The sequence below is a fragment of the Trachypithecus francoisi genome, unplaced genomic scaffold (genome assembly GCF_009764315.1).
Source record: "Trachypithecus francoisi isolate TF-2019V2 unplaced genomic scaffold, Tfra_2.0 Lachesis_group0, whole genome shotgun sequence".
NCBI lineage: Eukaryota > Metazoa > Chordata > Mammalia > Primates > Cercopithecidae > Trachypithecus > Trachypithecus francoisi.
The window spans coordinates 60,231,255-60,257,866 of NW_022681453.1; the positions used below are offsets into that span (position 1 = coordinate 60,231,255).

The window sequence follows — 26,612 nt, forward strand, 5'->3', positions numbered from 1 at the left end:
CTCTTGTTGCCCAGGCTGGAGTGCAAGGGCACAATCTCAGCTCACTGCAACCTCCGCCTCCTGGGTTCAAGCAATTCTTCTGCCTCAACCTCCTGAGTAGCTGGGATTACAGGCATGCACCACCACGCCCGGCTAATTTTGTATTTTTAGTAGAGACAGGGTTTCTCCATGTTGGTCAATCTGGTCTCGAACTCCCGACCTCAGGTGATCCACCCGCCTTGGCCTCCCAAAGTGTTGGGATTACAGGCGTCAGCCACTGCGCCCAGCCTTGTCTCCTTCAAAAAAAAATTTTTTTTTGAGACAGGGTCTCACTCCACTGCCCTCTCTGGAGTGCAGTGGTGCAATCATAGCTTACTGCAGCCTCAACCTCCTGAGCTCAGGTGATCCTCCTGCCCCAGCCTCCCTAGTAGCTGAGACTTCAGGTGCACACCACCACACCCAGCTAATTTTTGTATTTTTTGTAGAGACAGGGTTTTACCATGTTGCCCAGGCTGGTCCTGAACTCCTGGGATCAAGTGATCCTCCTGCCTTAGCCTCCCGAAGTGCTAGGATTACAGGTGTAAGCCACAGTACCAGCCCTTTTTGTCTTCTGAAACTGCTTAATTGTGTGTCTTAGTGTGAGTATGTCCATGTACATATGTCATACTTTTACTTTAAAATATAGATTCACAGAAAGTTGCAAAGACAGTACAGAGAGGTCCCATGTATCCTTTACCCAATTTCCTCAGTAATTAGGTGTTTTATAACTATAGCACAATATCAAAATCAACACATTGACATTGGTCTAATGTGTATATAGGTCTTTACCATTTTATTGTACATGTATGTAACTGTCACAGCACTTGAGATGTAGAAATAATCTATTGTCACAAAGATCTCCTTCACGCTACCCTTTTATAGTCACAACCCCCTAATACCCAGCATCCCTAACCACTAATTTGCTCTCTATCTCTATACTTTTGTCAATTTGAAAATGTTATTGTTAAGGATTGAATTGTGTCCCCCCCAAAAAATTGTATGTTGAACTCCTAACGCCCAGTATCTCAGAATGTGGTCTGATTTGGAAAGATGGTCTTTGCAGAGGTGATCAAGTTGAAATGAGGTCATTAGGGTATCCTTATGAAAAGGGGGAAAGTGGACCCAGAGACAGACACACATAGAGGGAAGACTATGCAAAGTGACACACGGAGAACACCACGTGGAAAGTGGATGCTGCCACATGCCAGGGGACCTCTGCGGCCACCAGAAGCTGGAAGAGGCAAGGAAGGACCTTCTCAAGCACCTTCTGAGGAAACGTGGCCCTGCCAACAGCTTAATTTCTGACTTCTAGCCCTCAGAACAGGGAGACAATACATTTCTGTTATTCTAAGCCCCCCCCAGTTTATGGTGCTTCGTAGGAAACTGGCGTGGTTATATAAATGAAAACATCCAGCATGTGACCTTTTGAGACTGGCCTTCTCCCCCACTCCAGCGTAATGCCCTTGCGTGTAGTTTGGTCATGTTTCTTTATTTACTCTGCCTTTTAATTGACATATTTAGACCATTATATTTAGAGTAAATGTTGATATATTAGAGCTTAAGTCTACCATTTTAATTTTTGTTTTCTGTCTGTTCCTTCTGTTTTTTTGTTTCTCATGGTTTTTATTCCTGCTTTCTTGTGGGTTACTTGACCAATTTTTAGAATTCCATTTTGATTTATCTGTAGTATTTTTGAATTTATATCTCTTGGTATAGATTTTTAGTGGCACTCTGGGTATTATATTATGCATACATAACTTTTCACAATCTATTGGTATCAATATTTCACCAGTTTGAGTGAAATATAGAAACTTAACCTCCCTTCAAACCCCTTTAGTTTTCCCAAATATTTCCTCTACATAGATTGATAACCACATGAGATGATGTTATACTTTTTGCTTCAACTGTCAAACATAACCTAGAAAACTCAAGGGTTGAAGGGAAGTGTATATGTTTACCTGTGGTTCTACTTATTTCATTATCCTTTCTTCCTTTCTAATGTTGCAAGACTTCTTCTTTTGTCATTTCCTTTCTGTTTCAAGAACTTCCTTTAGCCTTTCTTGTAGGATAAATCTGCTGAAAACAAATTCTTTTAGTTGTTCTTTGTCTCAGGGTGTTTTTATTTTTCCTTCATTCTGGACGTATAGTTTCACTGGATATAGAATTGGTATAGAATGGGGTTGATTTTTTTTTTTTTTCTTTTGAGACAGAGTCTGGCTCTGTCACCCAGGCTGGAGTGCAGTGGCGTGATATTGACCCACTGCAACCTCTGCCTCCCTGGTCCAAGTGATTCTCCTGCCTCAGCCTCCCGAGTAGCTGGAATTATAGGCACACACTACCATGCCTGGCTAATTTTTGTATTTTTAGTAGAGATGGGATTTCACCAGTCAGCCAGGCTAGTCTTAAACTCCTGACCTCAGGTGATCCATGTACCTCAGCCTCCCAAAGTGCTGGGGTTACAGGTGTGAGCCACTGCACCTGGCCGGATTTTTTTTTTTTTAACACTTGAAAAATGTTATTTTTTTTTTAACACTTTCTTCTTACCACTACAGTTTCTGATGGGAAATCTGCTGTCATTCAAATTGCTTTTTTTCCCTATAGGTAAGATGGCATTTATCTCTTGCAGCTTTCTTTGCCATTAATTTACAGAAGTTTGACTATGACATGTCTTGGTGTGGATTTCTTTGTGTTTCTCCTATTTGGGGTTCTCTCAGCTCTTTGAATCTATAGGCTTATGTATTTTGCCAATTTTGAGAAAATTTTAGTCATTATTTATTGGAATACTTTTCAGCACCACCTTTTGTCTCCTCTCCTCCTGAAACTCCAATGACATGAATATTAGTTCTTTTGTTTTAGTCCCACAGGGTCCTGAAGTTCTGATTTTGGTTTTTGTGTCTTTTTTCCACTGTGTTGTTCAGATTGGGTAATTTCTTTTTTTCTTTTTGTCTTGAGATGGAGTCTTCATCTGTCGTCCAGGCTGGAGTGCAGTGGCACAATCTCAGCTCACTGCAAGCTCTGCCTTCTGGGTTCACGCCATTTTCCTGCCTCAGCCTCCAGAGTAGCTGGGACTACAGGCGCCCGCCACCATGCCCGGCTAATTTTTTTGTATTTTCAGTAGAGATGGGGTTTCACCATGTTAGCCAGGATGGTCTCGATCTCCTGACCTCATGATCCACTTGCCTTGGCCTCCCAAAGTGCTGGGATTACAGGCATAAGCCACTGTGCCCAGCCCAGATTGGCTAATTTCTATTGTTTTATCTTCAGGTTTACAGATTCTTTCCTCTGTACATTCCATTCTGCTGTTGAATCCATTGAGTTTTTAATTGCAGTTATTGTATTTTTCAGTTCTAAGATTTCCATTTGTTTTTGTTTGTTTATTTGTTTGTTTTTGAGTTGGAGTCTCACTCTGTCACCCAGTGCAATGGTGCCATCTTGGCCCACTGCAACCTCCACCTCCCGGGTTCAAGCAGTTCTCTGCCTCAGCCTCCCAAGTAGCTGGGATTACAGGCACTCGTCAACATGCCTGGCTAATTTTTGTATTTTTAGTAGATAACGGGGTTTCACTATCTTGGCCAGGCTGGTCTTGAACTCCTGACCTCGTGATCCACCCACCTTGGCCTCCCAAAGTGCTGGGTTTACAGGTGTGAGCCACCGCACCCAGCCTGTTTACTTTCTTTTTAAGAGATGGGGTCTTGTCTTGTTCTGTCACCCAGGCTGGAGTACAATGGCACTGTCATGGTTCACTGCAGACTTGAACTCCTGAGCTCAAGTGACCCTGCCACCTCAGCCTCCTGAGCAGCTGGGACTAAAGGCATGCACCACCACACCTTGGTTATTCTTTATATCTCCTGTTTCTTTGCTGAGAAACTATTTTTTTCATTTGTTTCAAGCATGTTCATTACTGCTTCAAATTCCTTGTCACATAATTCCAAGATCTGTGTCATCTCAGGTTTTTTCATTGGTTTTTCATTGGTTCCTTGGTTTTTCCCATTCAAGTTGATTTTTCTGGTATGACAAGTGATTTTTTAAAAATTATATCTTGGATATATTGAGTATTACATCATGAGACTGGATCTTATTTAAATCTTATGTTTAAGCTGGGCGCTGGAGAATCACTTGAGCCCAGGAGTTTAAGACCAGCCTGGGCAACACACTGTGACCCCTTCTTAATTTTTTTTTTTAATTAGCTGGATGTGGTGGCATACACCTGTAGCCCAGCTATTCAGGAGGCTGGGGTGGGAGGATGGCTTGAGCCTGGGAGGCTGAGGCTGCAGTGAGCTATGATTGCACCATTGCACTCCAGCCTGGATGACAGAGACCCTGTCTTTCAAAAAAAAAAAAGAAGAAGAAGAAGAAGAAGGAGAAGGAGAAGGAGAAGGAGAAGGGGAGAAGAAAAGAAAGAAAGAAAAAAATTGTATGTGTAGCAGGCCTTCTCCAACACCAAATTGCATGTGTAGCAGGCCTGTGGAAGGGAAGATGAGAGAGATACCATCTCAATACTGCCACGTGAGACTCCAGGTTCCCCACTTGGTCACTGTACCCTGTGGGTAGGGATATCTTGTTACTGCTCTTGTGGACTTCACTGACCCATGATGGGAGGCTTCATTTCCACTGAGTGTTGGGGAAAGTCCTGGCTCCCCACCAGGTCTTTTCTGACACCACCCCAGTGAGGCAAGGAGCACCAAGTTAAAGTCAGTGAGGGTAGAAGTCCAGGCTTCCCATGCAGCCTTTGTTTCTGGGGTGGGGCATGATTTTTTCCATGGTGTGTGTCTGGAGTAGGGAAGTTATTTGCCTAAAAGTTTCCTGTTCTGCTGGATTGTTCCTTTTTTGGTCTTTGATCTGGAGAGAGCAGACTTTTCTTGGGGATTTTTCTGCCTACTCTCACTGGTATTTCTGGATACTACCTTCTGCAGCACCCAGTCCAGAATATATGAGGCACATAGAAGACCCAGGGTCCCATGTTCCCTTAACACCTTTTCTGTACTTTTCAAAGTCTTTGTATGTTTTTTTATATACAACCTGCAGAGTTTTAAAGCTGTACTCAGTAGAACTAGAAGTGTGTCTGTTCCATCTTGATCCAGAACAGGAACTCTGTATTTTTACCCATGAAGCTGGGGATTCAGTGGACCATTTCAACCTAGAAGCCCACGTCCTTCAGCACTGGGAAATTGTCTTAAATTATTTCATTGATTATTTCTTCATTTTCTCCCCTACTCTTTTTGGGACTCTTATCTAGATGCTGACTCTCCTGGGCTTCCCTTTTTTTCTTTTCTTTTTCTTAAGATGGAGTCTTGCTGTGTCGCCCAGGCTGGAGTACAGTGGCGCGATCTCAGCTCACTGTAACCTCCGCCTCCCAGGTTCAAGCAATTCTCCTGCCTCAGCTTCCCGAGCAGCTGGGATTACAGGTACCTGGCACCACGCCCAGCTATCTTCTACCTGTTTTTATTGTTCTTTCTCTCCTAATTGATCCTTTTTCTAGGAAATGTTCAGAAAAGAGTGAACAGAGTGGGCCTGAGAATACCATCCTTAAAAAGTCCTGTTTGCAGAGTTGACCCAGGTTGCCATATGGGAACTTGCATTTTGAGAGGCTTCCCCACACTCCCCGTCAAGAATGGCTCACTGTGCCTAAATGGCTTTTGCAAACAGTATTGTTTGTGCTGAACACCTGCTTTCCCTTTGGGAGGCTGAGATTTTCTTTTTTTTTCTTCTTCTGTTTATTTATTTATTATACTTTAAGTTCTAGGGTACATGCACAATGTGCAGGTTTGTTACATATGTATCCATGTGCCATGTTGGTGTGCTGCACCCATTAACTTGTCATTTACATTAGCTATATCTCCTAATGCTATCCCTCCCCCTCCCCCCACCCCACAACAGGCCCCGGTGTGTGATGTTCCCTTTCCTGTGTCTAGGTGTTCTCATTGTTCAATTCCCACCTATGAGTGAGAACATGAGGTGTTTGGTATTTTGTTCTTGCGATAGTTTGCAGGATACAAAATCAATATGCAAAAATCACAAGCATTCCTATACACCAATAACAGACAGAGAGCCAAATCATGAGTGAACTCCTATTCACAACTGCTTCAAAGAGAATAAAATACCTAGGAATCCAACTTACAAGGGATGTGAAAGACCTCTTCAAGGAGAACGACATATCACTGCTCAACGAAATAAAAGAGGACACAAACAAATGGGAGGCTGAGATTTTCATACTTGCTAGGCAGGGGATGCTGTGTGACCAGGCCTCAGCAAAAGCTCTAGACACTGAGTCCCTCATGGGCTTCCCCAGTGGACAGCGTTTCACATATTGTTGCACTGCATGGTGGAGGAGTTGAGCTGAGCGCCCTGTGTGTATCCCCTGGGAGAGGGCTTCGGCAGCCTGTGCCTGCCCCCTTTGTTGATTGCTTTGTGTCTTTTGCTGTAATAAATCACAAACACAAGTGCGCTGCGCCCCTGCTGAGTTCTGTGAGTTCTAGCAGATCACTGAACTTGAAGGTCTCGGGGGCCTGGGTCACAGCACTTCCAGCATGCTTCATGGGCACTGTCATCACATGTGTAGTCCACTTCCTTTACGTGGATCTTCATGTTTGTTTCACTCCACCTTCCATGTCACATGTTTTCCTTCACTGTCTGTTAATCCCCTGGCCCATTGCTCATGGCTGAGAGAGCACAGACCTAAAAGGTGAGCTTTGGGTACACAGTGGGCTTCTCAGCTTTGAGCTTCACCATCGGGTGATCTGAGTGGAGAATTGGTGGGAACCCCTGGATCAGTATCTACAGGGCTTTCCTAGTTCCCTGCCTGGGGGGTCAAAGTCTAGCCTGCTGCATTCTGAATGCCCACAGACAGAAAGGAGCTGGGAATTTGCACTAAGCAGTGAGCATTTCGTCACCTAATCTCCCTGTTTGGGAATGGCTCAGATGCCCTCAGCTATCCCCTATTCCAGAGACCCTCTGTTATTTTATTATTTTAAAACAATTTTTTCTGCAGTAAAATTGATGTTTATATTTTGGTGTATAGGTCTATAAATTTAAAATTATGTATAGATCAGGCCAGGTGCGGTGACTCACACCTGTAATCCCAGCATTTTGGGAGGCTGAGGCAGGTGGATCATTTGAGATCAGGAGTTTGAGATTAGCATGGTCAACATGGTGGAAACCACGTCTCTACTAAAAATACAAAAATTAGCTGGGCGTGGTGGCGTGTGCCTGTGATCCCAGCTTCTCAGGAGGCTGAAGCAGGAGAATTGCTTGAGCCTGGGAGGCAGAGGTTGCAGTGAGCCAAGATCATGCCATTGCACTGCAGCCTGAGCGATGAGAGAGAAACTCTGTCTCAGAAAAATAAAAATAAAATCATGTATAGATCAATATTATCACCACCACAGTTAGGATACAGTTCTGTCACCCCAGACCCCTCCTTTGTACTCGCCCTTCATAATCACTTTTGCTCCATACGCATAGCCTCTGACAGCCACTGATGTGTTCTTTATGACTATAGTTTTAACTCTGGAAGAACGTCATATAAATGGGGCTGTGTGTTTTGCAGCATCATGCAGCTGTAACCTTTGATTCAGCAGGTAACAATGTGCATGGCCTCTCCACTCACGGTAATGCCTTTCAGATTCAGCCAAGTGGTTGCGTCTATCGGTAGGTCTTTCCTTTTCATTGCTGAGTAGTATTCCATCACAAGGGTGTACCACAGTTTGTGCACTCATCAAAGGACATTTAGGTTGCTTCTAGTTTTTGGTAATAGAGCTGCTTAAAAACAGTGTACACATGTTTTTACAGGAATATAAGTTTTCAGTTCTTTAGGATAAATGCCAACAAATGAAATTGTTCAGCTATATGTTAAGTATATGCCTGACTATAAAAAACTGCCCACCGTTTTCCGGTGTGGCTAGATCACTCCACATTCTCACCTGCAGTGAACAGGGTTCTAGTTGCTCCCTGCCCTCTCCAGAATGTGGCATTGTCAGTATTTTAATTTTAGCCATTCTAAGAAGTTTGTATTGTTATCACGTCATGGTTTTAATTTGTAGTTCCCTGATGGATAATGATGTTGAGCATCTTTTGGTGTGTTTATTTGCCATTTTACATCCCATTTGGTGAAATTTCTGCTCGAGTTTTTGCTCATTTTTCAGTTGGGTTGTTTACTGTCTTACTGCTGAGTTTTGGGAGTTTTAAAAAATATATATTCTAGGCTGGGCACGGTGGCTCACGCCTGTAATCCCAGCACTTTGGGAGGCTGAGGCAGGCGGATCTCTTGAGGTCAGGAGTTCAAGACCATCCTGGCCAACATGGTGAAACCTCATCTCTACTAAAAACACAAAAATTAGCCAGGCGTGGTGGCGGGCACCTGTAATCCCAGCTACTCAGGAGGCTGAGGCAGGAGAATTGCTTGAACCAGGGAGGTGGGGTTACAGTGAGCTGAGACTGAGCCACTGTACTCTAGCCTAGGCAATGGAGCGATATGCTGTCTCAGGAAAAAAAAAGAAAGAAAGAAAATTCCAGGATGGGCACAGTGGCTCACACTTGTTATCCTAGCAATTTGGGAGGCTGAGGCAGGAGGATCACTTGAGCTCAGGAGTTCAAGACCAGCGTGGGCAACATGGTAAAACCCTGTCTCTACAAAAAAAAAAAAAAAATAGTGGGGCATAGTAGCACACACTTGGAGTCCCAGCTACTAGGGAGGCTGAGGTGGGAGGATCAGCTTAGCCCAGGGAGGTTGGAGCTGCAGTGAGCCATGACTGTACCACCTCACTCCAGCCAGGGCAACAGAGTGAGACCCTGTCTCACCAAAAACATATATATATATATATATATATATATATATATATATATATAATAAATATGTGTTCACACACACATTCTGGATTTAAGTCCTTTGTTGGATATATTATTTGCTAATATTTTCTCCCAGTCCATAGTTTGTCTTTTCGTTCTCTTTTATTTTTAACCCAATCTGTGACAAGCACATCTTTTCATTCTCTTTACAGTGTCTTTTGCAGAGCAAAATTTTTAATTTTGATGAAGTCCAAATTACACATTTTTTTCATGTATGCATGTGTTTCTGTGTCACATCTAAGAACTCTTTGCCTAACCCCTGGTCACAAGGATTTTTTTTCCATTTTCTTCTCAATGCTTTAATAGTTTTATAGTTTACATTTATATAGCTTTGATCAATTTTTTCTTCTTTGAGACAGAGTCTCGTTTGTTGCCCAGGCTGGTGTGCAGTGGTGCAGTTGTAGCTCGTTGAAGCCTCAAACCTCCTGGCCTCAAGCAGTCCTGCAGCAGCCTCCCAAAGTGCTGAGATTACAGGTGTGAGCCCCCAGCCTTTGATCAATTTTGAACGAATTTTTGTATATGGTGTGAGGTTTACATTGAAGTTCTCTTTCTTTTGCACTTTTGATAAACATAGATTAGCCATACTTGTGTGGATCTGTTTCTGGCTTCTTTTCTGATCCGTGGGTCTGTGTCTGTCCTTTCAGCAACACGACACTGTCTTGCTTATAGTAGCTTTGTAGTAAGTCATAAAAATGGGTGAAGTGGTTCCTCCAACTTTAGTTTTCTTTTTCAACATTGTTTTAGCTCTTCCAGTTTCTTGGCTCCTCTATACAAATTTTAGAATCAGTTTATCAATATCTACAAAAAGTTGTGCTGGGAGTTTGATTGGAATTGCATTACATTTGTAAATCTACAAACTGATCAGTTTGAGGAGAGTTGACATCTTTGCTATGTTGTCTTCCAATCTGTGTATATAGTATATCTCTCCATTTATTTACATATTTTTTTCATCAGTGTTTTGAAGTTTTCAGGACCCCCTATTTACATTTTGCCTGGAGAGCAAACTAATAGACTTCTGCCAAGCCACTGTGGGGACACCTAGGGATCTGATTGCTTCTTAAGGAACTTGCACCGAGTCCTCTCTGCTCCAGCCTTCCTTTTTACTGCCAGCTCCAGAGATACTAGCTTTGCCATTCCCAAGTCTTTTGAGGGTTTTACAGAGAAAATCTGGTTGGTTCTCAGCTTCTCCACTGTGTGGTTGGTATTTGGCTTTCTCAACTGTACCAAGCCTATTACAAGTAAATAGAAATACAGTAGGTTTCACCTTGATTATATTCTTTCTTTACTTAAACTTCTCAAATATCCTTATTTTATATCTCTGATCGTTCTAATATCTTATGCCTTGGTGCATCTGATTTCACTAGTAGTACTTCTGTCTTTAGGTGTTTTGTGATTTTTACCATGATCTCATGTTCAATGGAACTTTCTTGATGGGAATTCTTTGAGGCCTAGGTTGAAAGTGAGTATCTCCAGAGGTATTGTGTCTCCGCCCACTGCTCTGGGAGCACCGCCAATCCGGGATTATTTTAGAATAAATTCTCAGCTTCAGTGTAAAATAGTGCCTTTAGATTACGAATTCAGACTACAAGGCTTAATTTGTGATAATAAAATCTCAGCACCAAGGTCAAACCATGCAAATGTCCCTGCTGTCTGCCTCATCATAGCTTGGCTCATCCTTTCCATCCAGTTCTCCGTGCTCTCTGAGGCTCTCTCCTGCCCAGAGTGTCCGTTTTCAGCTTGGCACCTGTGACTCTGCTAAAGGGGTCTGTGTCGACCCCCAGATATGTATGTTTGGAAAACAGAAATTTCCTTTCTAAAAATCACTTCTCTGTACCTTTTCTGTGCCCAGCCTTAGGATAGGAACTAGAAGTACAGGTGTGAAAAACGACACATGGCCTATCTTCATGGCACTCACATTTTGGGAGGAAAATAATTAACGAATGCTTTTTGAGTCCTTGTTTCATGCCAGTCACCATCCCGGTGCATTCACATGCATGATGTCGGCAGTCCTAGTAATGACCTTGCACAGTAGGGTCTCTCGTGGATATTTTGTGAATGAGGAAACTTGGGCTACAGGGAGAGGCAATGAGCTTGGCGCTGGGGTTTGAGCTCCTCATGCTGGGGCTGAGTGACTGTCCTGCTCTCTCGTAGAGGCTGTGCATGCCCGTGTACTGCAAGTACCAGTTCCATAAGACTCCAGTTCACAAGACCAAGGGGGAGCCCCATGGAACCCACGTTTATTTCCAGGACATCAACGTCATCTTCCTTGGGGCGCTGCATCCCAGTGACCTAAGGGAATACCTGGAGGGTCCCCCCATGGTGGTGGAAGTTCACGACCGGGACTGCAAGTCAGAGGAGTTTTCTCAGAAGCCTGTGCTGTTTGGGGAGGACCCCCTGGATTCATACCTCAACTTCCGGGCACTCATCTCTCCCAGAGAGACAGAGAACAACCCCTTTGAATCCCAGAACAAGATGTGGTACCCTTATGGGATCGCCCAGGTCAGTTTTGCTGACCTCCTCCTTGGCCACAAGTACTTGAACCTGGCCGTCCCCATCCACAGCTGTGAGGTTCAGCCCACACACTGCAGCCAGGATAGCAGGAGAAGGAAGGTTGTGGGGCTTGGGGTCCCCAGAGATGGCCACCAGCATGGCCCAATGCCCATGGGCAACTACCTAGAGGCTGACTCCCAGCTCAAGTTGCGAGTGGACATCGCGGTGCCACTGAGGGCCGGGGCCAGAGCTGCCGATTCCGACCTCGGGGGCTCCCAGTTTGGTCGCATTATCTTCGTCTTTGACATTAAGAAGGTCTCCCTGCTCCACAGCCTGCTGCAGGACATCACTATGATCAACGCTAAGGCCCTCGGCCTGGACTCCTACCCCGTCAGGACCCTGCAGCAGATCCCGTCGGCCTTCAAGATGCGTATGCGGGTCCAGGAGCAGCAGTACCTGGATGTACTCACCGGCTTCCACCTGCTGGACGGGAAGACCCACCTTTTCATCCTGGAAGGCCTGGCCAACCAAGGCTTGAGGCAGCTGTGGGAGAACCACCAAAGCTGGTAGGTGGTTTGTTTTACATTTTACATAAAAATGATGGCATCTGGATGCTGAGGGAGTGAAGAGGTCTTTCAGAGTCAAGCCTAGGTTCAGAGGTTCAATGTCCTTGTCTGTGAGTCTCCTTTCGGGGTTCATTGTGAGGTACTTACCAGGGTTTAGTCATTGGACCTGAAGACTCGATTGCCTTTGCTTGCAGGGAGGAATTCAGGAGTATCTAAGATGACTGAGGGGTCCAGGAGAGTGGGGCCTGTCTTCCAGGTTCTGAGCCAAGGGCTACTGTGGCTAACCAGGAGCAGAATATTCTGTATTAGATTTCAGCTTGCCCCAGGGAAGATCATTTTGAAGATGGAGGGGCTGCTTAGGCTGCAGGAAGTTGCCCTTCTCTGAAGGCCTTCAGGGGACCTGGGGGCCACTCAATGGGGACACTAGAGGTGAATAATTAAAGTGTCCAATTCTGGGCTGCAGCAGGTAGCCCTTTGCAGTTCCTCCATTCTTTAGTTTTGATGACATGACACCTCTCCCTTTCACAATTTGCAGGTATACTAGTTTGGGTAGATAGGATCTCCCTCCTTTAGTCTGGAGGGCCACCATCTGTCTTCAGAATTCAGATGTCCCAGGACCCACTTGTCTGCAGTAGGGAGTCCAGGAGTTGAGGCTGTCTGCCCAGAAGGGGATTGCACCTCTCCGGACCTGCCTTCCTTTGCTGATGGGCCCAGAGGCACCGGAAGAAGCTGACCTTGTATCTATTATAAGCCCAGGAGAACTGAAAACATATTTACACACAAGAGCTTGTACACACATGTTCATAGCAGTGTTATGTGTAATAGTCAAAAAGTGAAAACAGGCCAGGTGCAGTGGCTCACTCCTATAATCCCAACACTTTGGGAGGCTATGGAGATCCTGGAATCACTTGAGCCCAGGAGTTCAAGACCAGCCTGGGCAACATAGTGAGACCTTGTTACTACAAAAAATACAAAAATTAGCCAAGCATGGTAGCTCCTGCCTGTAATCCCACCTACTTGGGTGGCCAAAGTGGAAGAACCCAGGAGGCAGAGGTTGCAGTGAGCCCAGATCATGCCACTGAATTCCAGCCTGGGTGACAGAGCCAGACCCTGTCTCAAAAAAAAAAAAAAAAAAAAAAGTGGAAATAACCCAAATGTTTATCAACTGATGAACAAAAGATAATAAGTCTATAGAATAATTGAGCCATAAAAGGAAATGAAAGCCAGGCATGGTGGCTCACACCTGTTATCCCAGCACTTTGGGAGGCTGAGGCGGGGGGATTGTCTGAGGTCAGGAGTTCAAGACCAGCCTGGCCAACATGGTGAAACCCCGTCTCTACTAAAAATAGAAAAACTTGGCCGGGCGCGGTGGCTCAAGCCTGTAATCCCAGCACTTTGGGAGGCCGAGTCGGGTGGATCACGAGGTCAGGAGATCGAGACCATCCTGGCTAACACGGTGAAACCCCGTCTCTACTAAAAAATACAAAAAACTAGCCGGGCGAGGTGGTGGGCGCCTGTAGTCCCAGCTGCTCGGGAGGCTGAGGCAGGAGAATGGCGTGAACCCGGGAGGCGGAGCTTGCAGTGAGCCGGATCCGGCCACAGCACTCCAGCCTGGGCGACAGAGCGAGACTCCGTCTCAAAAAAAAAAAAAAAATAGAAAAACTTAGCCGAGCATGGTGGCACGTACCTGTAATCCCAGCTACTCGGGAGACTGAGGCAGGAGAATTGTTTGAACCCTGGAGGCAGAGGTTGCGGTGAGCCAAGATCATGCCACTGCACTCCAGCTTGGGCAAAAAGAGTGAAACTCCGTCTCAAGAAAAAAAAAAAAAAAAGAAAGAAAGAAATGAAATACTGATACACATATCTCAACTTTGAAACATTCTGCTAAGTCAAAGAAGCCAGACACAAAAGGGCACATATTGTATGATTCTGTGTTTGTGAAATGTCCTGAACCGGCAAATCCATAGAGATAGGTAGGCTGGTGGTTGCCAGGGATAACCACTCAGGGGAGGGCAAGAGAGAAGCGGGGAGCCACTGCCAGTGGGCACAGGGTTGCCATTAGGGGTGTGGAGGATGTTCTAGAACTAGATAGTGTTTATGGCTGCACAACATTGTGAATGTAGTCAAAACCACTCATTCATGCGCTTTAAAAGGTTGAGTTTTGTTCAAGACCAGCTTTGCCAACATGGTGAAACCCCATCTGTACTAAATATACAAAAATCAGCCAGGCGTGGTGGCAGGTGCCTGTAATCCCAGCTACTTGGGAGGCTGAGGCAGGAGAATCACTTGAACCCGGGAGGTGGAGGTTGCAGTGAGCCAAGATCATGCCACTGCACTCCAGCCTGGGCAGCACAGCAAGATTCCGTCTCAAAAAAAAAAAAAAAAGAGTTTTGTCGTGTGTAGCAGAGAATGTGGCCTGGCCCAGGAACAGTCTGTGCTCTGCCCTTGGCTCCTGGGAGGCCATCTGAGTCACACCTAATAGGAGTGTCTTTGTTCAGGGAGGGGACTGGCCACACCTGACAGTCACAGCATGGAGGCTGACCCTCCAGAAAGACCAACCGGGTGCTTTGGGATGGGGGCTTTGGGTCATGCAGAATCAGGAGACTGAGTTCAGCCATGTAGGTGGTCAGCCTGCCTGCCATACCTGTGCAGTGGAGCCCCCTGGAAACTCTGGCCACCAGGGCTGGGGCGAGCTGCCTGGCTGCAGTGTGCTGCACGCCACCACTCACCAGTGCTAGGAGGGTAGCACATCTGGCCCCACAAGGAGAGGACAGTGGAAGCTTTGTGTCTGGAGCCGTCATGGACTCTGCTCCATGTGTTTGTTCCCTTGGTGGATTTTAATCTGTATTCTTTCCCTGTAATACAACTGTAACTGTGAGTGTAGAACTCACTTTCAGTGAGTTCTGTGAGCCCTTCTAGCATGTTATCAAACCAGAGGGCAGTCTCAGAAACCTCCTGAACTTGCAGTCGGCGTCAGAAGTAAGGGTGGTCTGGGGGACTGTGCCCTCAAACTTTGTGGTTTGGCTAATGCTGGGCAGATAGTATATGAATTACATCTCGAAAGCATTTTCCAGTGGCAGAAATAACATGAAGCATGCTCATTGAACCCAGTTGAATTAGGCTAGAAATAAAACACAGATCATTAACCAGAAAAAAGTTCATATGCAGGGAAATTAATAACCATACTTCCAAATAACTTGTGGGTCAAAAAGAAATCATAATGGAAATTAGACATTTTTGAACTGAACAATAATGAAAATAATATATTATCTAAATTTGCAGGGTGGGCTGGGTGCAGTGGCTCACGTCTGTAATCCCAGCACTTTGGGAGGCCAAGGTGGGCGGATCGCCTGAGGTCAGGAGTTTGAGACCAGCCTGGTCAACATGGTGAAACCCCATCTCTACTAAAAATACAAAAATTAGCTGGGCGTGGTGGCACACACATGTAATCCCAGCTATTCGGGAGGCTGCAGCAGGAGAATCTCCTGAACCCAGGAGGCAGAGATTGCAGTGAGCCAAGGTCATGCCACTGCACTCCAATCTGGACAACAGAGTGAGACTCTGTCTCAAAATAAATAAATAAATAAGTAAATGATTTGCAGAGTGATATTGAAGCATTAGTCAGAAGAAAATGTATAGCCTTAAAATGCTTATTTGGAAATGAAAAATGTCTGAAAATTATTGAGACATAATTATAGTTGTTGCAGACATTGATATATGTTTCAAATTATGCCAATATATTTAAAAATTTATAAGAAATTTAAAAATAATACCAAAAATATGTTCAGATAAGATTATTTAATGTGGTATTGAATATAAAAATTAGTATAAAAATATCAAATTTTGAATACCATCTACGTATGAAAACTAATTTTTAAAAATTGGAACACATTTAAAGTAAAATATATGAAACTCATGGGACTAAATTTGACAAAAAGATGTGAAAGATGTCCATCATGAATATTATAGTACTTCAGGAAAAATTAAGGAAGACATAAATAAGTGGAGAGAGATACCATGTTCATGAATTTGAAGACTCAATATTCTAAAGGCTCAGTTATCTTCAAATTTGAACTGTAGATTCAGTGCACTTCCAGTTTTAAAAATCCCAACAGCTTTTAAAGTATGGACATTGATTTAAAAATTTTAAACTTTGGCATGTTAAGGTTCATACTTTTTTTTTTAAATCAAGGTCCATACTTTAAAAGCTGTTGGAATTTTAAACCCTTTACAGCAACATGCAAAGGTCTTTTTTTTTAAAAAAGATACCCTTGAATAAGAACAAGATAGAAGAACTTGCTGTACTAGATATCAAGACTCATGATAAAACTATAGTCATTAAGATAGTGTGGTGTTGGTTCAGAGATAGACAAGCAGACCTATGGAATATAATAGAGAATCCAGAAACAGACCTACACATAAGTGTTCATTTGCTGTATGACATATGTGACATTGCAAAATTGGTGGGGAATAAATATACTAAAAAACACTGAATGTTCTACTTCAAAAGGATGAATCTTACACAATGGGATGCTATTTCCTACTCATTAGGATGGATAGAATCCAAAAGTCCAGTAATGACAAGCATTGGCGAGGATGTGGAGGAATCAGAAGTGTCCTTCTCTGCTGCGAGGAATATAAGTGCAGCCACTTTGGAAAACACTCTGGCAGTTCCTCAAGTGATTAAACACAGAGTTCCCATATGACCCAGGAATATCACTCCTAGATCTGTGCCCAAGGAAGTGAAAACATGTATATCCACACTAATGTGTGGATTATTGCTAGTGTACTAAACTTCTACACTCATGTTTATAACAGCATTATTCATAACAGCCAAAAGATGGAAACAGTCCAAATGTCCATCAAGTGGTAAAAGGGTAAACAAATGATGGGATATGCATACACTGGAATTCTATTTGGACATAAAAAGGAATGAAACACTGACGCATGCTACACTATGGATGAACCTTGAAAACATGCTGAGGAGGAGCAGCTGGCCACAAGATGTCGCATATGACATGATTCAATTTATGTGCAATGTCCAGAAGAGACCAATCTATCAGAAAGTAGATTAGTATAGGGGTCCCCAACCCCTGGGCCATGGACCTGTACCAGTCTCTGGCCTGTTAGGAACCGGGCTGCACAGCAGGAGGTCAGCAAGCTCTGCCTGAGCTTCGCCTCCTGACAGATCGGCAGCAGCATTGGATTCTCATAGGAGCGGGAACCTTTTTGTGAACTGTGCATGTGAGGGACCTAGGTTGTGCATTCCTTATGAGAATCTAATGCCTGATGATCTGAGGTGGAACAGTTTCATCCCGAAACCATCCCCCCAACCCCATCCATGGAAAAATTGTCTTCCACGAAACCAGTCCGTGGTGTCAAATAGGTTGGGGACCACTGGATTGGCAGATACTTAGGGCAGTGGATCAGGGGTGGGGGTATTCAGGGGGTTGGGAGCATACAGAGTGATAGCTAAGGGGTGTGGGGTTTCTTTCTGAGGTGATGAGATGTCCTGAAATTGATGATGGTGGTAGTGGTTGCACTAAATAGATGAAAAACTATTGAATTATACTTTACAAATGGGTAAATTGTCTGCCATGTAAATTATATCTCAATTAAAAAGTAACTCTAGGCTGGGCACAGTGGCTCACACCTGTAGTCCCAGCACTTTGGGAGGCCAAAGTGGGCAATTACCCAAGGTCAGGAGTCCGAGACCAGCCTGGCCAACATGGTTAAAACCTGTCTCTACTAAAAATACAAAAATTAGCCAGGCGTGTTGGCACATGCCTGTAATCCCAGCTACTTGGGAGGCTGAGGCAGGAGAATCGCTTGAACCCAGGAGACAGAGATTGTAGTGAGCCAAGATCGTGCCACTGCACTACAGCCTGGCCAACAGAGAGAGCCTCTGTCTCAAAAAAAATAAATAAGTAACTCTAGTGGACAAAAAAGTTCAGTAGGGAAAGGATAAACTTTTCAATAAGTGGTGTTAGGATAATTGTGTTCCATAGGAAAAAAGGAAAGACATCCTTAATCCCTGGCAACCACTGCTATATCTGGAAATAGAACTGATTTTTGTATGTTGATTTTATATCCTAAAGCCTTGCTGAAACTCACTGGTTCCAGGAGTTTTTGTTTTGTTTTTTGGGAGATTCCTTGGGATTTTCTATACTGATCATCATGTCATGCGCAAATAGGGATAATTACATTTCTTTCTTTCAGTCTGTATAGCTTCATCTCCTTGTGGTACTGGCCTGGACGTGCAGTATTGTTTTATATAAGAATGGTGAAGGTGGCTCACTCCTATAATCCCAGCACTTTGGGAGGCCTAGATGGGCGGATCACGAGGTCAGGAGATCGAGACCATCTTGGCTAACGCGGTGAAACCCCATCTCTACTAAAAATACAAAAATTAGCCGGGCGAGGTGGCAGGCGCCTGTAGTCCTAGCTACTCAGGAGGCTGACGCAGGAGAATGGTGTGAACCCGGGAGGCAGAACTTGCAGTGAGCCGAGATCGCGCCACTGCACTCCAGCCTGGGCGACAGAGCAAGACTCCGCCTCAAAAAAAAAAAAAAAAAAAGAATGGTGAAAGCACACACACTTGCCTTGTTTCTGGTCTCTGCGGCAGAAGGCATCAGTGTTTCCCCACTACCTATGATGTTAGGTGTAGGGTTTTTGTAGATGTCCTTATGGGTCTGAGGAAATTCCATTCTGTTCCTAATTTGCTGGCTCACACAATTCATAAAAATCAACTCTAGCCTAGGTAGACCAAGCCCCTGTTTTTAAACTTTTAACTTTGTTGTTTTTTTTGAGCTTTTTCTTTCTTTCTTTCTTTTTATTGAGACAGGGTTTATTGCTGTTACCCAGGCTGGAGTGGAGTGGTGCAGTCACGATTCACTGCAGCCTTGACCCCCCCGCCTCAAGCAATCCTCCTACCTCAGCCTCTCAAGTAGCTGGGACCACAAGCATGTGCCACCATGCCCAGCTAAATTTTTTTTCTTTTGTTTGAGACAGAGTCTCGTTCTGTTGCCCAGGCTGGAGTGCAATGGTGCGATCTTGGCTCACTGCAACCTTTGCCTCCCGGGTTCAAGCAACTCTCCTGCCTCAGCCTCCCTAGTAGCTGAGATTACAGGCACCCGCCATCATGCCCGGCTAATTTTTTGTATTTTTAGTAGAGATGGGGTTTTGCCATGTTGGGAAGGCTGGTCTCGAACTCCTGACCTCAGGTGATCCACCCGCCTTAGCCTCCCAAAGTGCTGGGATTACAGGTGTGAGCCACTGCACCTGGCCTAAACTTTTAACTTTGAAATTGCAAAAATAGTGGAGAGGTTGCATGTACTCATTACTCAACGTCCCCCAATTCCCCCAATGGTGACATCTTATATAACTACTACTGATTGACACAGTATAACTAAGTAGACTACAATGATCTGATCTCAGATTTCACCAGAATTTTTTTTTTTTTTTTTTGAGACAGAATCTCGCTCTGTCGCCCAGGCTGGAGTGCGGTGGCATGATCTCGGCTCACTGCAAGCTCCGTCTCCTGGGTTCACGCCATTCTCCTGCCTCAGCCTCCTGAGTAGCTGGGACTACAGGTGCCTGCCACTGCGCCCGGCTAATTTTTTGTATTTTTAGTAGAGATGGGGTTTTGCCATGTTGGGAAGGCTGGTCTCGAACTCCTGACCTCAGGTGATCCACCCGCCTTAGCCTCCCAAAGTGCTGGGATTACAGGTGTGAGCCACTGCACCTGGCCTAAACTTTTAACTTTGAAATTGCAAAAATAGTGGAGAGGTTGCATGTACTCATTACTCAACGTCCCCCAATTCCCCCAATGGTGACATCTTATATAACTACTACTGATTGACACAGTATAACTAAGTAGACTACAATGATCTGATCTCAGATTTCACCAGAATTTTTTTTTTTTTTTTTTGAGACAGAATCTCGCTCTGTCGCCCAGGCTGGAGTGCGGTGGCATGATCTCGGCTCACTGCAAGCTCCGTCTCCTGGGTTCACGCCATTCTCCTGCCTCAGCCTCCTGAGTAGCTGGGACTACAGGTGCCTGCCACTGCGCCCAGCTAATTTTTTGTATTTTTAGTAGAGATGGGTTTCACCGTGGTCTTGATCTCCTGACCTCGTGATCCATCCACCTCAGCCTCCCGTAGTGCTGGGATTACAGGTGTTAGCCACCGCGCCTGGGCTTTTTTTTTTTTTTTTTTTTTTTTTTGAGACAGGGTCTGTCTCTGTCACCCAGGCTGAGTGGTACAAAGGCTCACTGCAGTGGTACAAGGGCTTACTGCAACCTCTACCTCCAGGGGTCAAGCCATTCTCCCATCTCAGCCTCCCAGGTAGCTGGGACTACGGGTGTGTACCACCATGCTCAGATTATTTTTGTATTTTTTGTAGAGATGGGGTTTCACCGGGTTGCCCAGGCTGGCCTCCAACTCCTGGGCTCAAGCAACCTGCCCACCTTGACCTCCCAAAGTGAAAAATCTATTTTTGAAAAGCAAAATTACAAAGCTTATAGATGAAAATATAGAAGAACATATTCATGACCCCAGAATGGAGAAAGAGTTCTTGAACCAGACAAGGACAAAGAATAAAAGAATTGTACATTTGGCAATGTTAAAAGTAACTTCTGCTCATCAAAAGACACTGTCAAAGTCAAAATACAGAGATGAATCTCTAAATTTAAAAATTTTATTTGGGAAGCAAGAATTACAATTTGAGGTATACACACAGGCTGGGCAGTCTTCAGTATGTCTGAAAAACAGAAGGTTGGAGGTTTTATAAAAAGGAGGGGCATTATAAAAATGTTAGGTATCGTTTTGAGAATTCACTTTGTTTTGTGTTTCACACAAAACAAAGTTTTAGGGCACTGGCAACCTCCGACTGGCGAGTGTCAGTGAGTAAAAGTAGTCTTGGAGTTGCAGCAGGTGGTATCAGTAGCTATGAGATAAGACTGGCTTCAGGTTGGAGCAGGCGGCCTCAGCAGCCAGGCTACGGAGTATGACATTCCTGGAGCAGTGCTACGTGCCCTGGGTGCTTTCTCCCCGCCTCTCGACTCTGTTTTAGTTGGGTGTGATGAGAATGACCCAATGCACATGATCAACTTTCACGACACCGTAAATATGATGAAAAGATAAGCTACAAACAAAATTATTTGCAGTGTCTGGAACTGACCAATAATTAGTATCCTAAATATATTTTTTGAAGTCCTATGAATCAATAAGAAAACATCCCACTGGAAAGTATGGGCAAAATACCCAAATACTTCACAAAAGAGGACCTACCCCTGACCAAGCACACAGATCCCTGAAGGGGAGATGAAAGCATTGTAGACCTCACCAGGTTCAAAAAGGCGGAGGATTGGCATAGGCCAGTGCAGGGGAATGAGAGTAGGCTGTGCATAGAAACCCTGCCAGGCTGGTGTTGCCATAGTGCAGAGTGCGAGTGCCAGGGCAGGGCTTGGAGGGGTGGTGAGGGGCTGAGTGGGGGCAGGAAGGGGGTGGGAGGCACAGGCCATGAGCCAGATCAGGTCAATTTCAGCATTTCACTGCCAGTTCTCTGTCAAGGCCCCAGGTTTTGAAAGATGTTGTGTCTACCAGGAGGCATTCATCATCATCATATTCTTTTTGTTTTTTCTATTATTTTAGTTAATTTTTTATACTTTTAAATTGCTATGTTTTTATCTTAGTATAGTCTTCATCACCAACCTTGTCTTTTGTTATTGTTTTGAGATGGGATCTCACTCTGTTGCCCAGGCTGGAGTGCACTGGCGCCATCAGGGCTCGCTGCAGCCTCCACCCCCCTGGGCTTTTTTTTTTTCGTTTTGGTTTGTTTTTGTTTTGGACCAAGTTTCACTCTTATTACCCAGGCTGGAGTGCAATGTCATGATCTTGGCTCACCACAACCTCTGCCTACCGGGTTCAAGCGATTCTACCGCTTCAGCCTCCCGAGTAGCTGGGATTACAGGCATGCACCACCATGCCTGGCTAATTTTCTATTTTTTACTAGAGATGGGGTTTCTCCATGTTGGTCAGGCTGGTCTCGAACCCCCGACCTCAAGTGATCTGCCCACCTCAGTCTCCCAAAGTGCTGGGATTACAGGCGTGAGTCACCACACCCGGCCCCTGGGCTTGTTTTTAAAGAACATAAAATTGTACCTGACAGTGCACCCTCACCACGGTGTCCCAGGAAGCTGCCACACAAGTTAGCTCTGGCCCTTGGCCTTCTGTCTCTTGCAGGATTCCCAGGTCAGAATACGGGAAATACAAGGTGCTGTACAACTCGCAGCTGCTGTTCCGCAGCCGGCTCTATGGGGACCTGGAGGCCATCCTGTACCACGTGCACCTCTTCCAGCCCACGGAGCTGCTGCTGCAGCAGGCGGTGCTTTTCCTACAAGACACTGAGTGGAGGCAGGTCTTCCAGGCACTGACCAGGTGGGCAGTGGCAGCCCGCATGGGGTCCTGCGCCCCAGCGGAAGGGGCGCTTCTTAGCACTCTGCGCCCAAACAGGCGAGCTGGGGCGTCCAACAACTACATAGTGGCCCCAACAGACGGTGGGGGAAGGAGGGCATCTGCCCAGATGCTGTGACTCTGTAGTGTCTGCAGTTCTTGGGGCGTGTCCTAGAATCACCTGAGGAGGGAGTGGCTGGCTAAACCCCATTTTCTAACCTGGGCAACAGAGCAGGACCTCATCTCCACAAAAATTTGCTAATAAAATTGGGAGGCCGAGGCGGGCGGATCACGAGGTCAGGAGATCGAGACCATCCTGGTGAACATGGTGAAACCCCATCTCTACTAAAAATACAAAAAAAATTTAGCCGGGCGTGGAGGCGGGCGCCTGTAGTCCCAGCTACTACTGAGGGAGGCTGAGGCAGGAGAATGGCCTGAACCCGGGGGGTGGAGCTCACTGTGAGTGGAGATCACACCACTGCACTCCAGCCTGGGCGACAGAGCAAGACTCGGTCTCAAAAAAAAAAAAAGTTGTTAATAATTAGTCAGATGTGGGCTGGGCACAGTGGCTCACACCTGTAATCCTAGCACTTTGGGAGGCTGAGGTGAGAGGATGGCTTGAGCCCAGGAATTTGAGACAAGCCTAGGCAACATAGTGAGACCCCATCTCTACTAAAAATACAAAAAATAGCCAGGTGTAGTGGCGCATGCCTGTAATCCCAGCTACTTGGGAGACTGAGGCAGGAGAATCTCTTGAACCTGGAAGGCAGAGGTTGCAGTGAGCTGAGTTCGAGCCATTGTACCCCAGTCTGGGCGACAGAGTGAGACTTCCATCTCAGAAACAAACAAAAACAGGCCGGATTCAGTGGCTCACACCTGTAATCCCAGCACTTTGAGAGGCCAAGATGGGTGGATCACCTGAGGTCGGGAATTCGAGACCAGCCTGACCAACATGGAGAAACCCTATCTCTACTAAAAATACAAACTTTGCCAGGCGTGGTGGCGCATGCCTGTGATCCCAGCTACTCAGGAGGCTGAGGCAGGAGAATTGCTTGAACCTGGGAGGCGGAGGTTGCAGTGAGCTGAGATCACACCACTGCGCTCCAGCCTGGGCAACCAGGGTCTCACCATTCCCTCATTGAGCAGCTGCTAGCCCACAATGGCTCTAGGGGAGCTGTGAGCACACCAGTCCCCACTCTCAGGAGGCCACAGTTCAGAAGGAGAGATGACATAAAGAACACAGGTGCCCTGGGACCCAGCAGGAGCATGGAGGAGGGGGCTGCTTCTTTCCCCAGGGCAGGAGAGGCTGCTGTTGAGGAAGGGCCAGGGGATGTTCAGCAGGCGGACAGTTCACTTGCTGCTGGGTGTGGGGCAGGAGGTACAAACCCTGTCTTTATATTTTTAGAGCCAGCAACAGGTCTGGCCCTAGCTAGTGCTCGCTGGATGTATTAATGAAGGAGGAGGAGGAGGCTGGAGAGATAGGAAGGATAAAGATCTTGGTTGGAACCAAGAGGCTTTTCTTTGATTCTGTGGCCCTCATCTTTGGCATATGGGGTGGTGCCACAGCATTTGGGAGGAGGCCAGACCCGGTCCTGCCTGGTAGGTGACAGGAGGTAGCTGAGAGTTCTATGAAGGAAAGAGAAGCACACTTTTTAGGAAGTGCTTACTGCATCCAAGGTAGTTGCATCCATATAGCTTTATTTCTATCTGAGGGTGAGGAAACCATATTCAGAAAGGCTAAGGCTGTGCCAGGGTCACGGTGACAGCGAGAGTGGGGGCAGGCATCTACCGCACAGTGGACTTCGGAGGCAGCTGAGACAGTCAGCAGCCAACAGCCATGACCGAGCATGGGTTCTGGACCCAATGCCACTGCACACCAGGCCATGGCAGAAGGCACCTAGGAGGAGGCTTCAGGGCTGGGGAGGTCCTTGAGCTTTGCTGAGGACTCTCTCTCCAGCCTCCTCCTCCTCCTCTATTAGCCAGCCCCCTGAGGCTCCTTGCATGATGTCCTCCTGGTGCGGAAGGCTCTGTGCTCTACATCCCTGATGGGCAGCTGGTGGGGCTGTGTCCCGATGGGGTATGGGAGGAGGGGAATCATGGCTAAGGACACAGGAACACAGCAGCACTCAGAGCAAACCATTGGCAGCCTTTGGCTTCTGGGGGCTGGGGAGAAGATGGAGAAGGAGGCTTTTGCCGGGAGCCCAGGCTCAGCAGACTGGAATGGGAGCTCTTTCATTACAAGCTCCAGGGCCTGGGACCAGCTAAGCAGCCTCTGAGTGTTCATTTCCTGCTGTAGGATGGGAGTAATTACACCTGTCTTGCAAGGTAGGAGAGGTTCAGTGGGGCAGTGGTTCTTTGTTCCAGGATCCATGACATCTGCTATAACAGCACCACCCTCTGGGACGTGATGGTGAGGAACCTGCTGCCCTCCTCTGCTATGATCAAAGACTTGAGCCAAGAGTTTGGGATGCCCCTTTCGCAAGAAGAACTCACAGATGAGAAACTGTTTGCCCTACCACCTCAGCCCGCCCCCAATCTTGAGGACTACCACGGTCGGGACTCCAGCCTCACCTTAGAGATCCACGCCCATCAGGAGAAGTACCTGCAGTGGCGGAGTGCCATGCTGCTGAAGAACAAAGACAAAAAGCACAGTTTCATCCAGGTGGGCCGCCTTCCTCTCCAACTTGGAGCTCCCAGGCCTCACCTGGGCGGTCCAGGTGCCTGCTGAGAGGCACAGGGCATATTCCTGAGTGGGACATTTGCCTCTGGTCCGTGCCTGCGCTCCTGGCCTGGGTTACCCCACTGGATGGGCAAGAAGTGCAGGAGGTGGGGCTGAGCCATGTCAAAAACCTTCACTCCCAGTCCTAGATAACCTTGTCCTTCCTGGAAGGTGAGAAGGAATGCTATTAGGTGTATTACCTTTATCATGGCCCCCAGAGTTCATTATAGAGAAAGAACTGTGGCACGTGTGTGTGTGTGTGTGAGTGTAAGTAACATGTTGCTTAGGTTGCTCAGGGCATAAGTGTCGTAAGATGTCCAAGCAACATGGGACATAAACTAATCTGCATGACAGAGGGAAAGAATGGGAGACTGAGAAGCTGGTGAGAAGGTAGAAGGCTGGTGCTATGCAGCCTGAATGGCAAGGAGAACCTCGCTCACCCCATGCCAACCAAAAGGACATGAAAACACAAATATCTGTGGTATGACTTGGAGTTGTCTGCTCGTGGTCTGTGTGAAGGCCCTACCATCCCCCGCAATTCTCCAGTTTAAAAACAGAAGTCTCCTAGAAGCTTGTAAGTTTTATATGTGTGCATTCTTTATGAAAACCAAAGAACAGACTTCTTTTATTTTGTTTGAATCTGAGTCTCACTATGTTGCTCAGGCTAGAGTACTATGACTTGATCATGGGTCACTGCAGCCTCCAACTCCTGGGCTCAAGCAGTCCTCCCACCTTGGCCTCCTGAGTAGGCAGGCATGTGCCACCACACCTGGTTAATTTTTTTAACTTTTTTAAGAGATTGGGTCTTGCTATGTTGCCCAGGCTGGGCTCCAGCTCCTAGGCTCAAGGGATTCTCCTGCCTTGGCCTCCCAAAGTGTTGGGATTACAGGTGTGAGTCACTGTGCCTGGCTGTTTTTTCCATTAGTGTTCAGGTTTTTAGCTTTTTCAAAAGAACCAGTTCTTGGATTTATCAATTCTGCTTTTTCTGTTTTTCTAATTCATTAACTTCAGCTTTTATTTTTATGATACTTTAAAACATACAGCTTTCTCCTTTTTTCTATCTTCTCGAGTTGGCTATTTCATTCATTTTTATTTCTCGTTTAATAAATATATATATATCATAGAACTTTGGGAGGACGAGGTGGGCAGGTTGCTTAAGCTCAGAAGTTTGAGACCAGCCTGGGCAACATGGCGAAACTGTCTCTACAAAAAATTAGCTGGGCATGGTGGCATGTACCTGTAGTCCTAGCTACTCAGGAGGCTGTGGCTTGAGCCTGGGAAGCACAGGTTGCAGTGAGCCGAGATCACGCCATTACATTCCAGCCTGGATGGCAGAGCGAGACCCTGTCTCAATGCGGGGCACAGTGCCTCATGCCTGTAATCCCAGCATTTTGGGAGGTTGAGGCAGGCAGATCCCTTGAGGCCAGGAGTTCAAGACCAGCCTGGCCAACATGGCAAAACCCCTGTCTCTACTAAAAATACAAAAATTAGCTAGATGTGGTGGTGTGCACCTGTAATCTCAGC

The 26,612-nt window shown here is 46.0% G+C and overlaps 1 protein-coding gene across 4 annotated transcripts in view; it reads left to right on the forward strand.

The window, feature by feature from the left end:
• CFAP92 (cilia and flagella associated protein 92 (putative)) overlaps positions 1 to 26,612 on the forward strand; it is an 84,983-nt gene that overhangs the window by 34,128 nt on the left and 24,243 nt on the right. For all 4 annotated transcript variants that reach the window (XM_033210868.1, XM_033210867.1, XM_033210869.1 and 1 more), the window contains 3 exons: positions 11,011 to 11,915; positions 22,160 to 22,354; positions 24,734 to 25,031. In XM_033210868.1, coding sequence (XP_033066759.1) covers positions 11,011 to 11,915; positions 22,160 to 22,354; positions 24,734 to 25,031 — 1,398 coding nt within the window. The remainder of the gene's footprint in view (positions 1 to 11,010; positions 11,916 to 22,159; positions 22,355 to 24,733; positions 25,032 to 26,612) is intronic.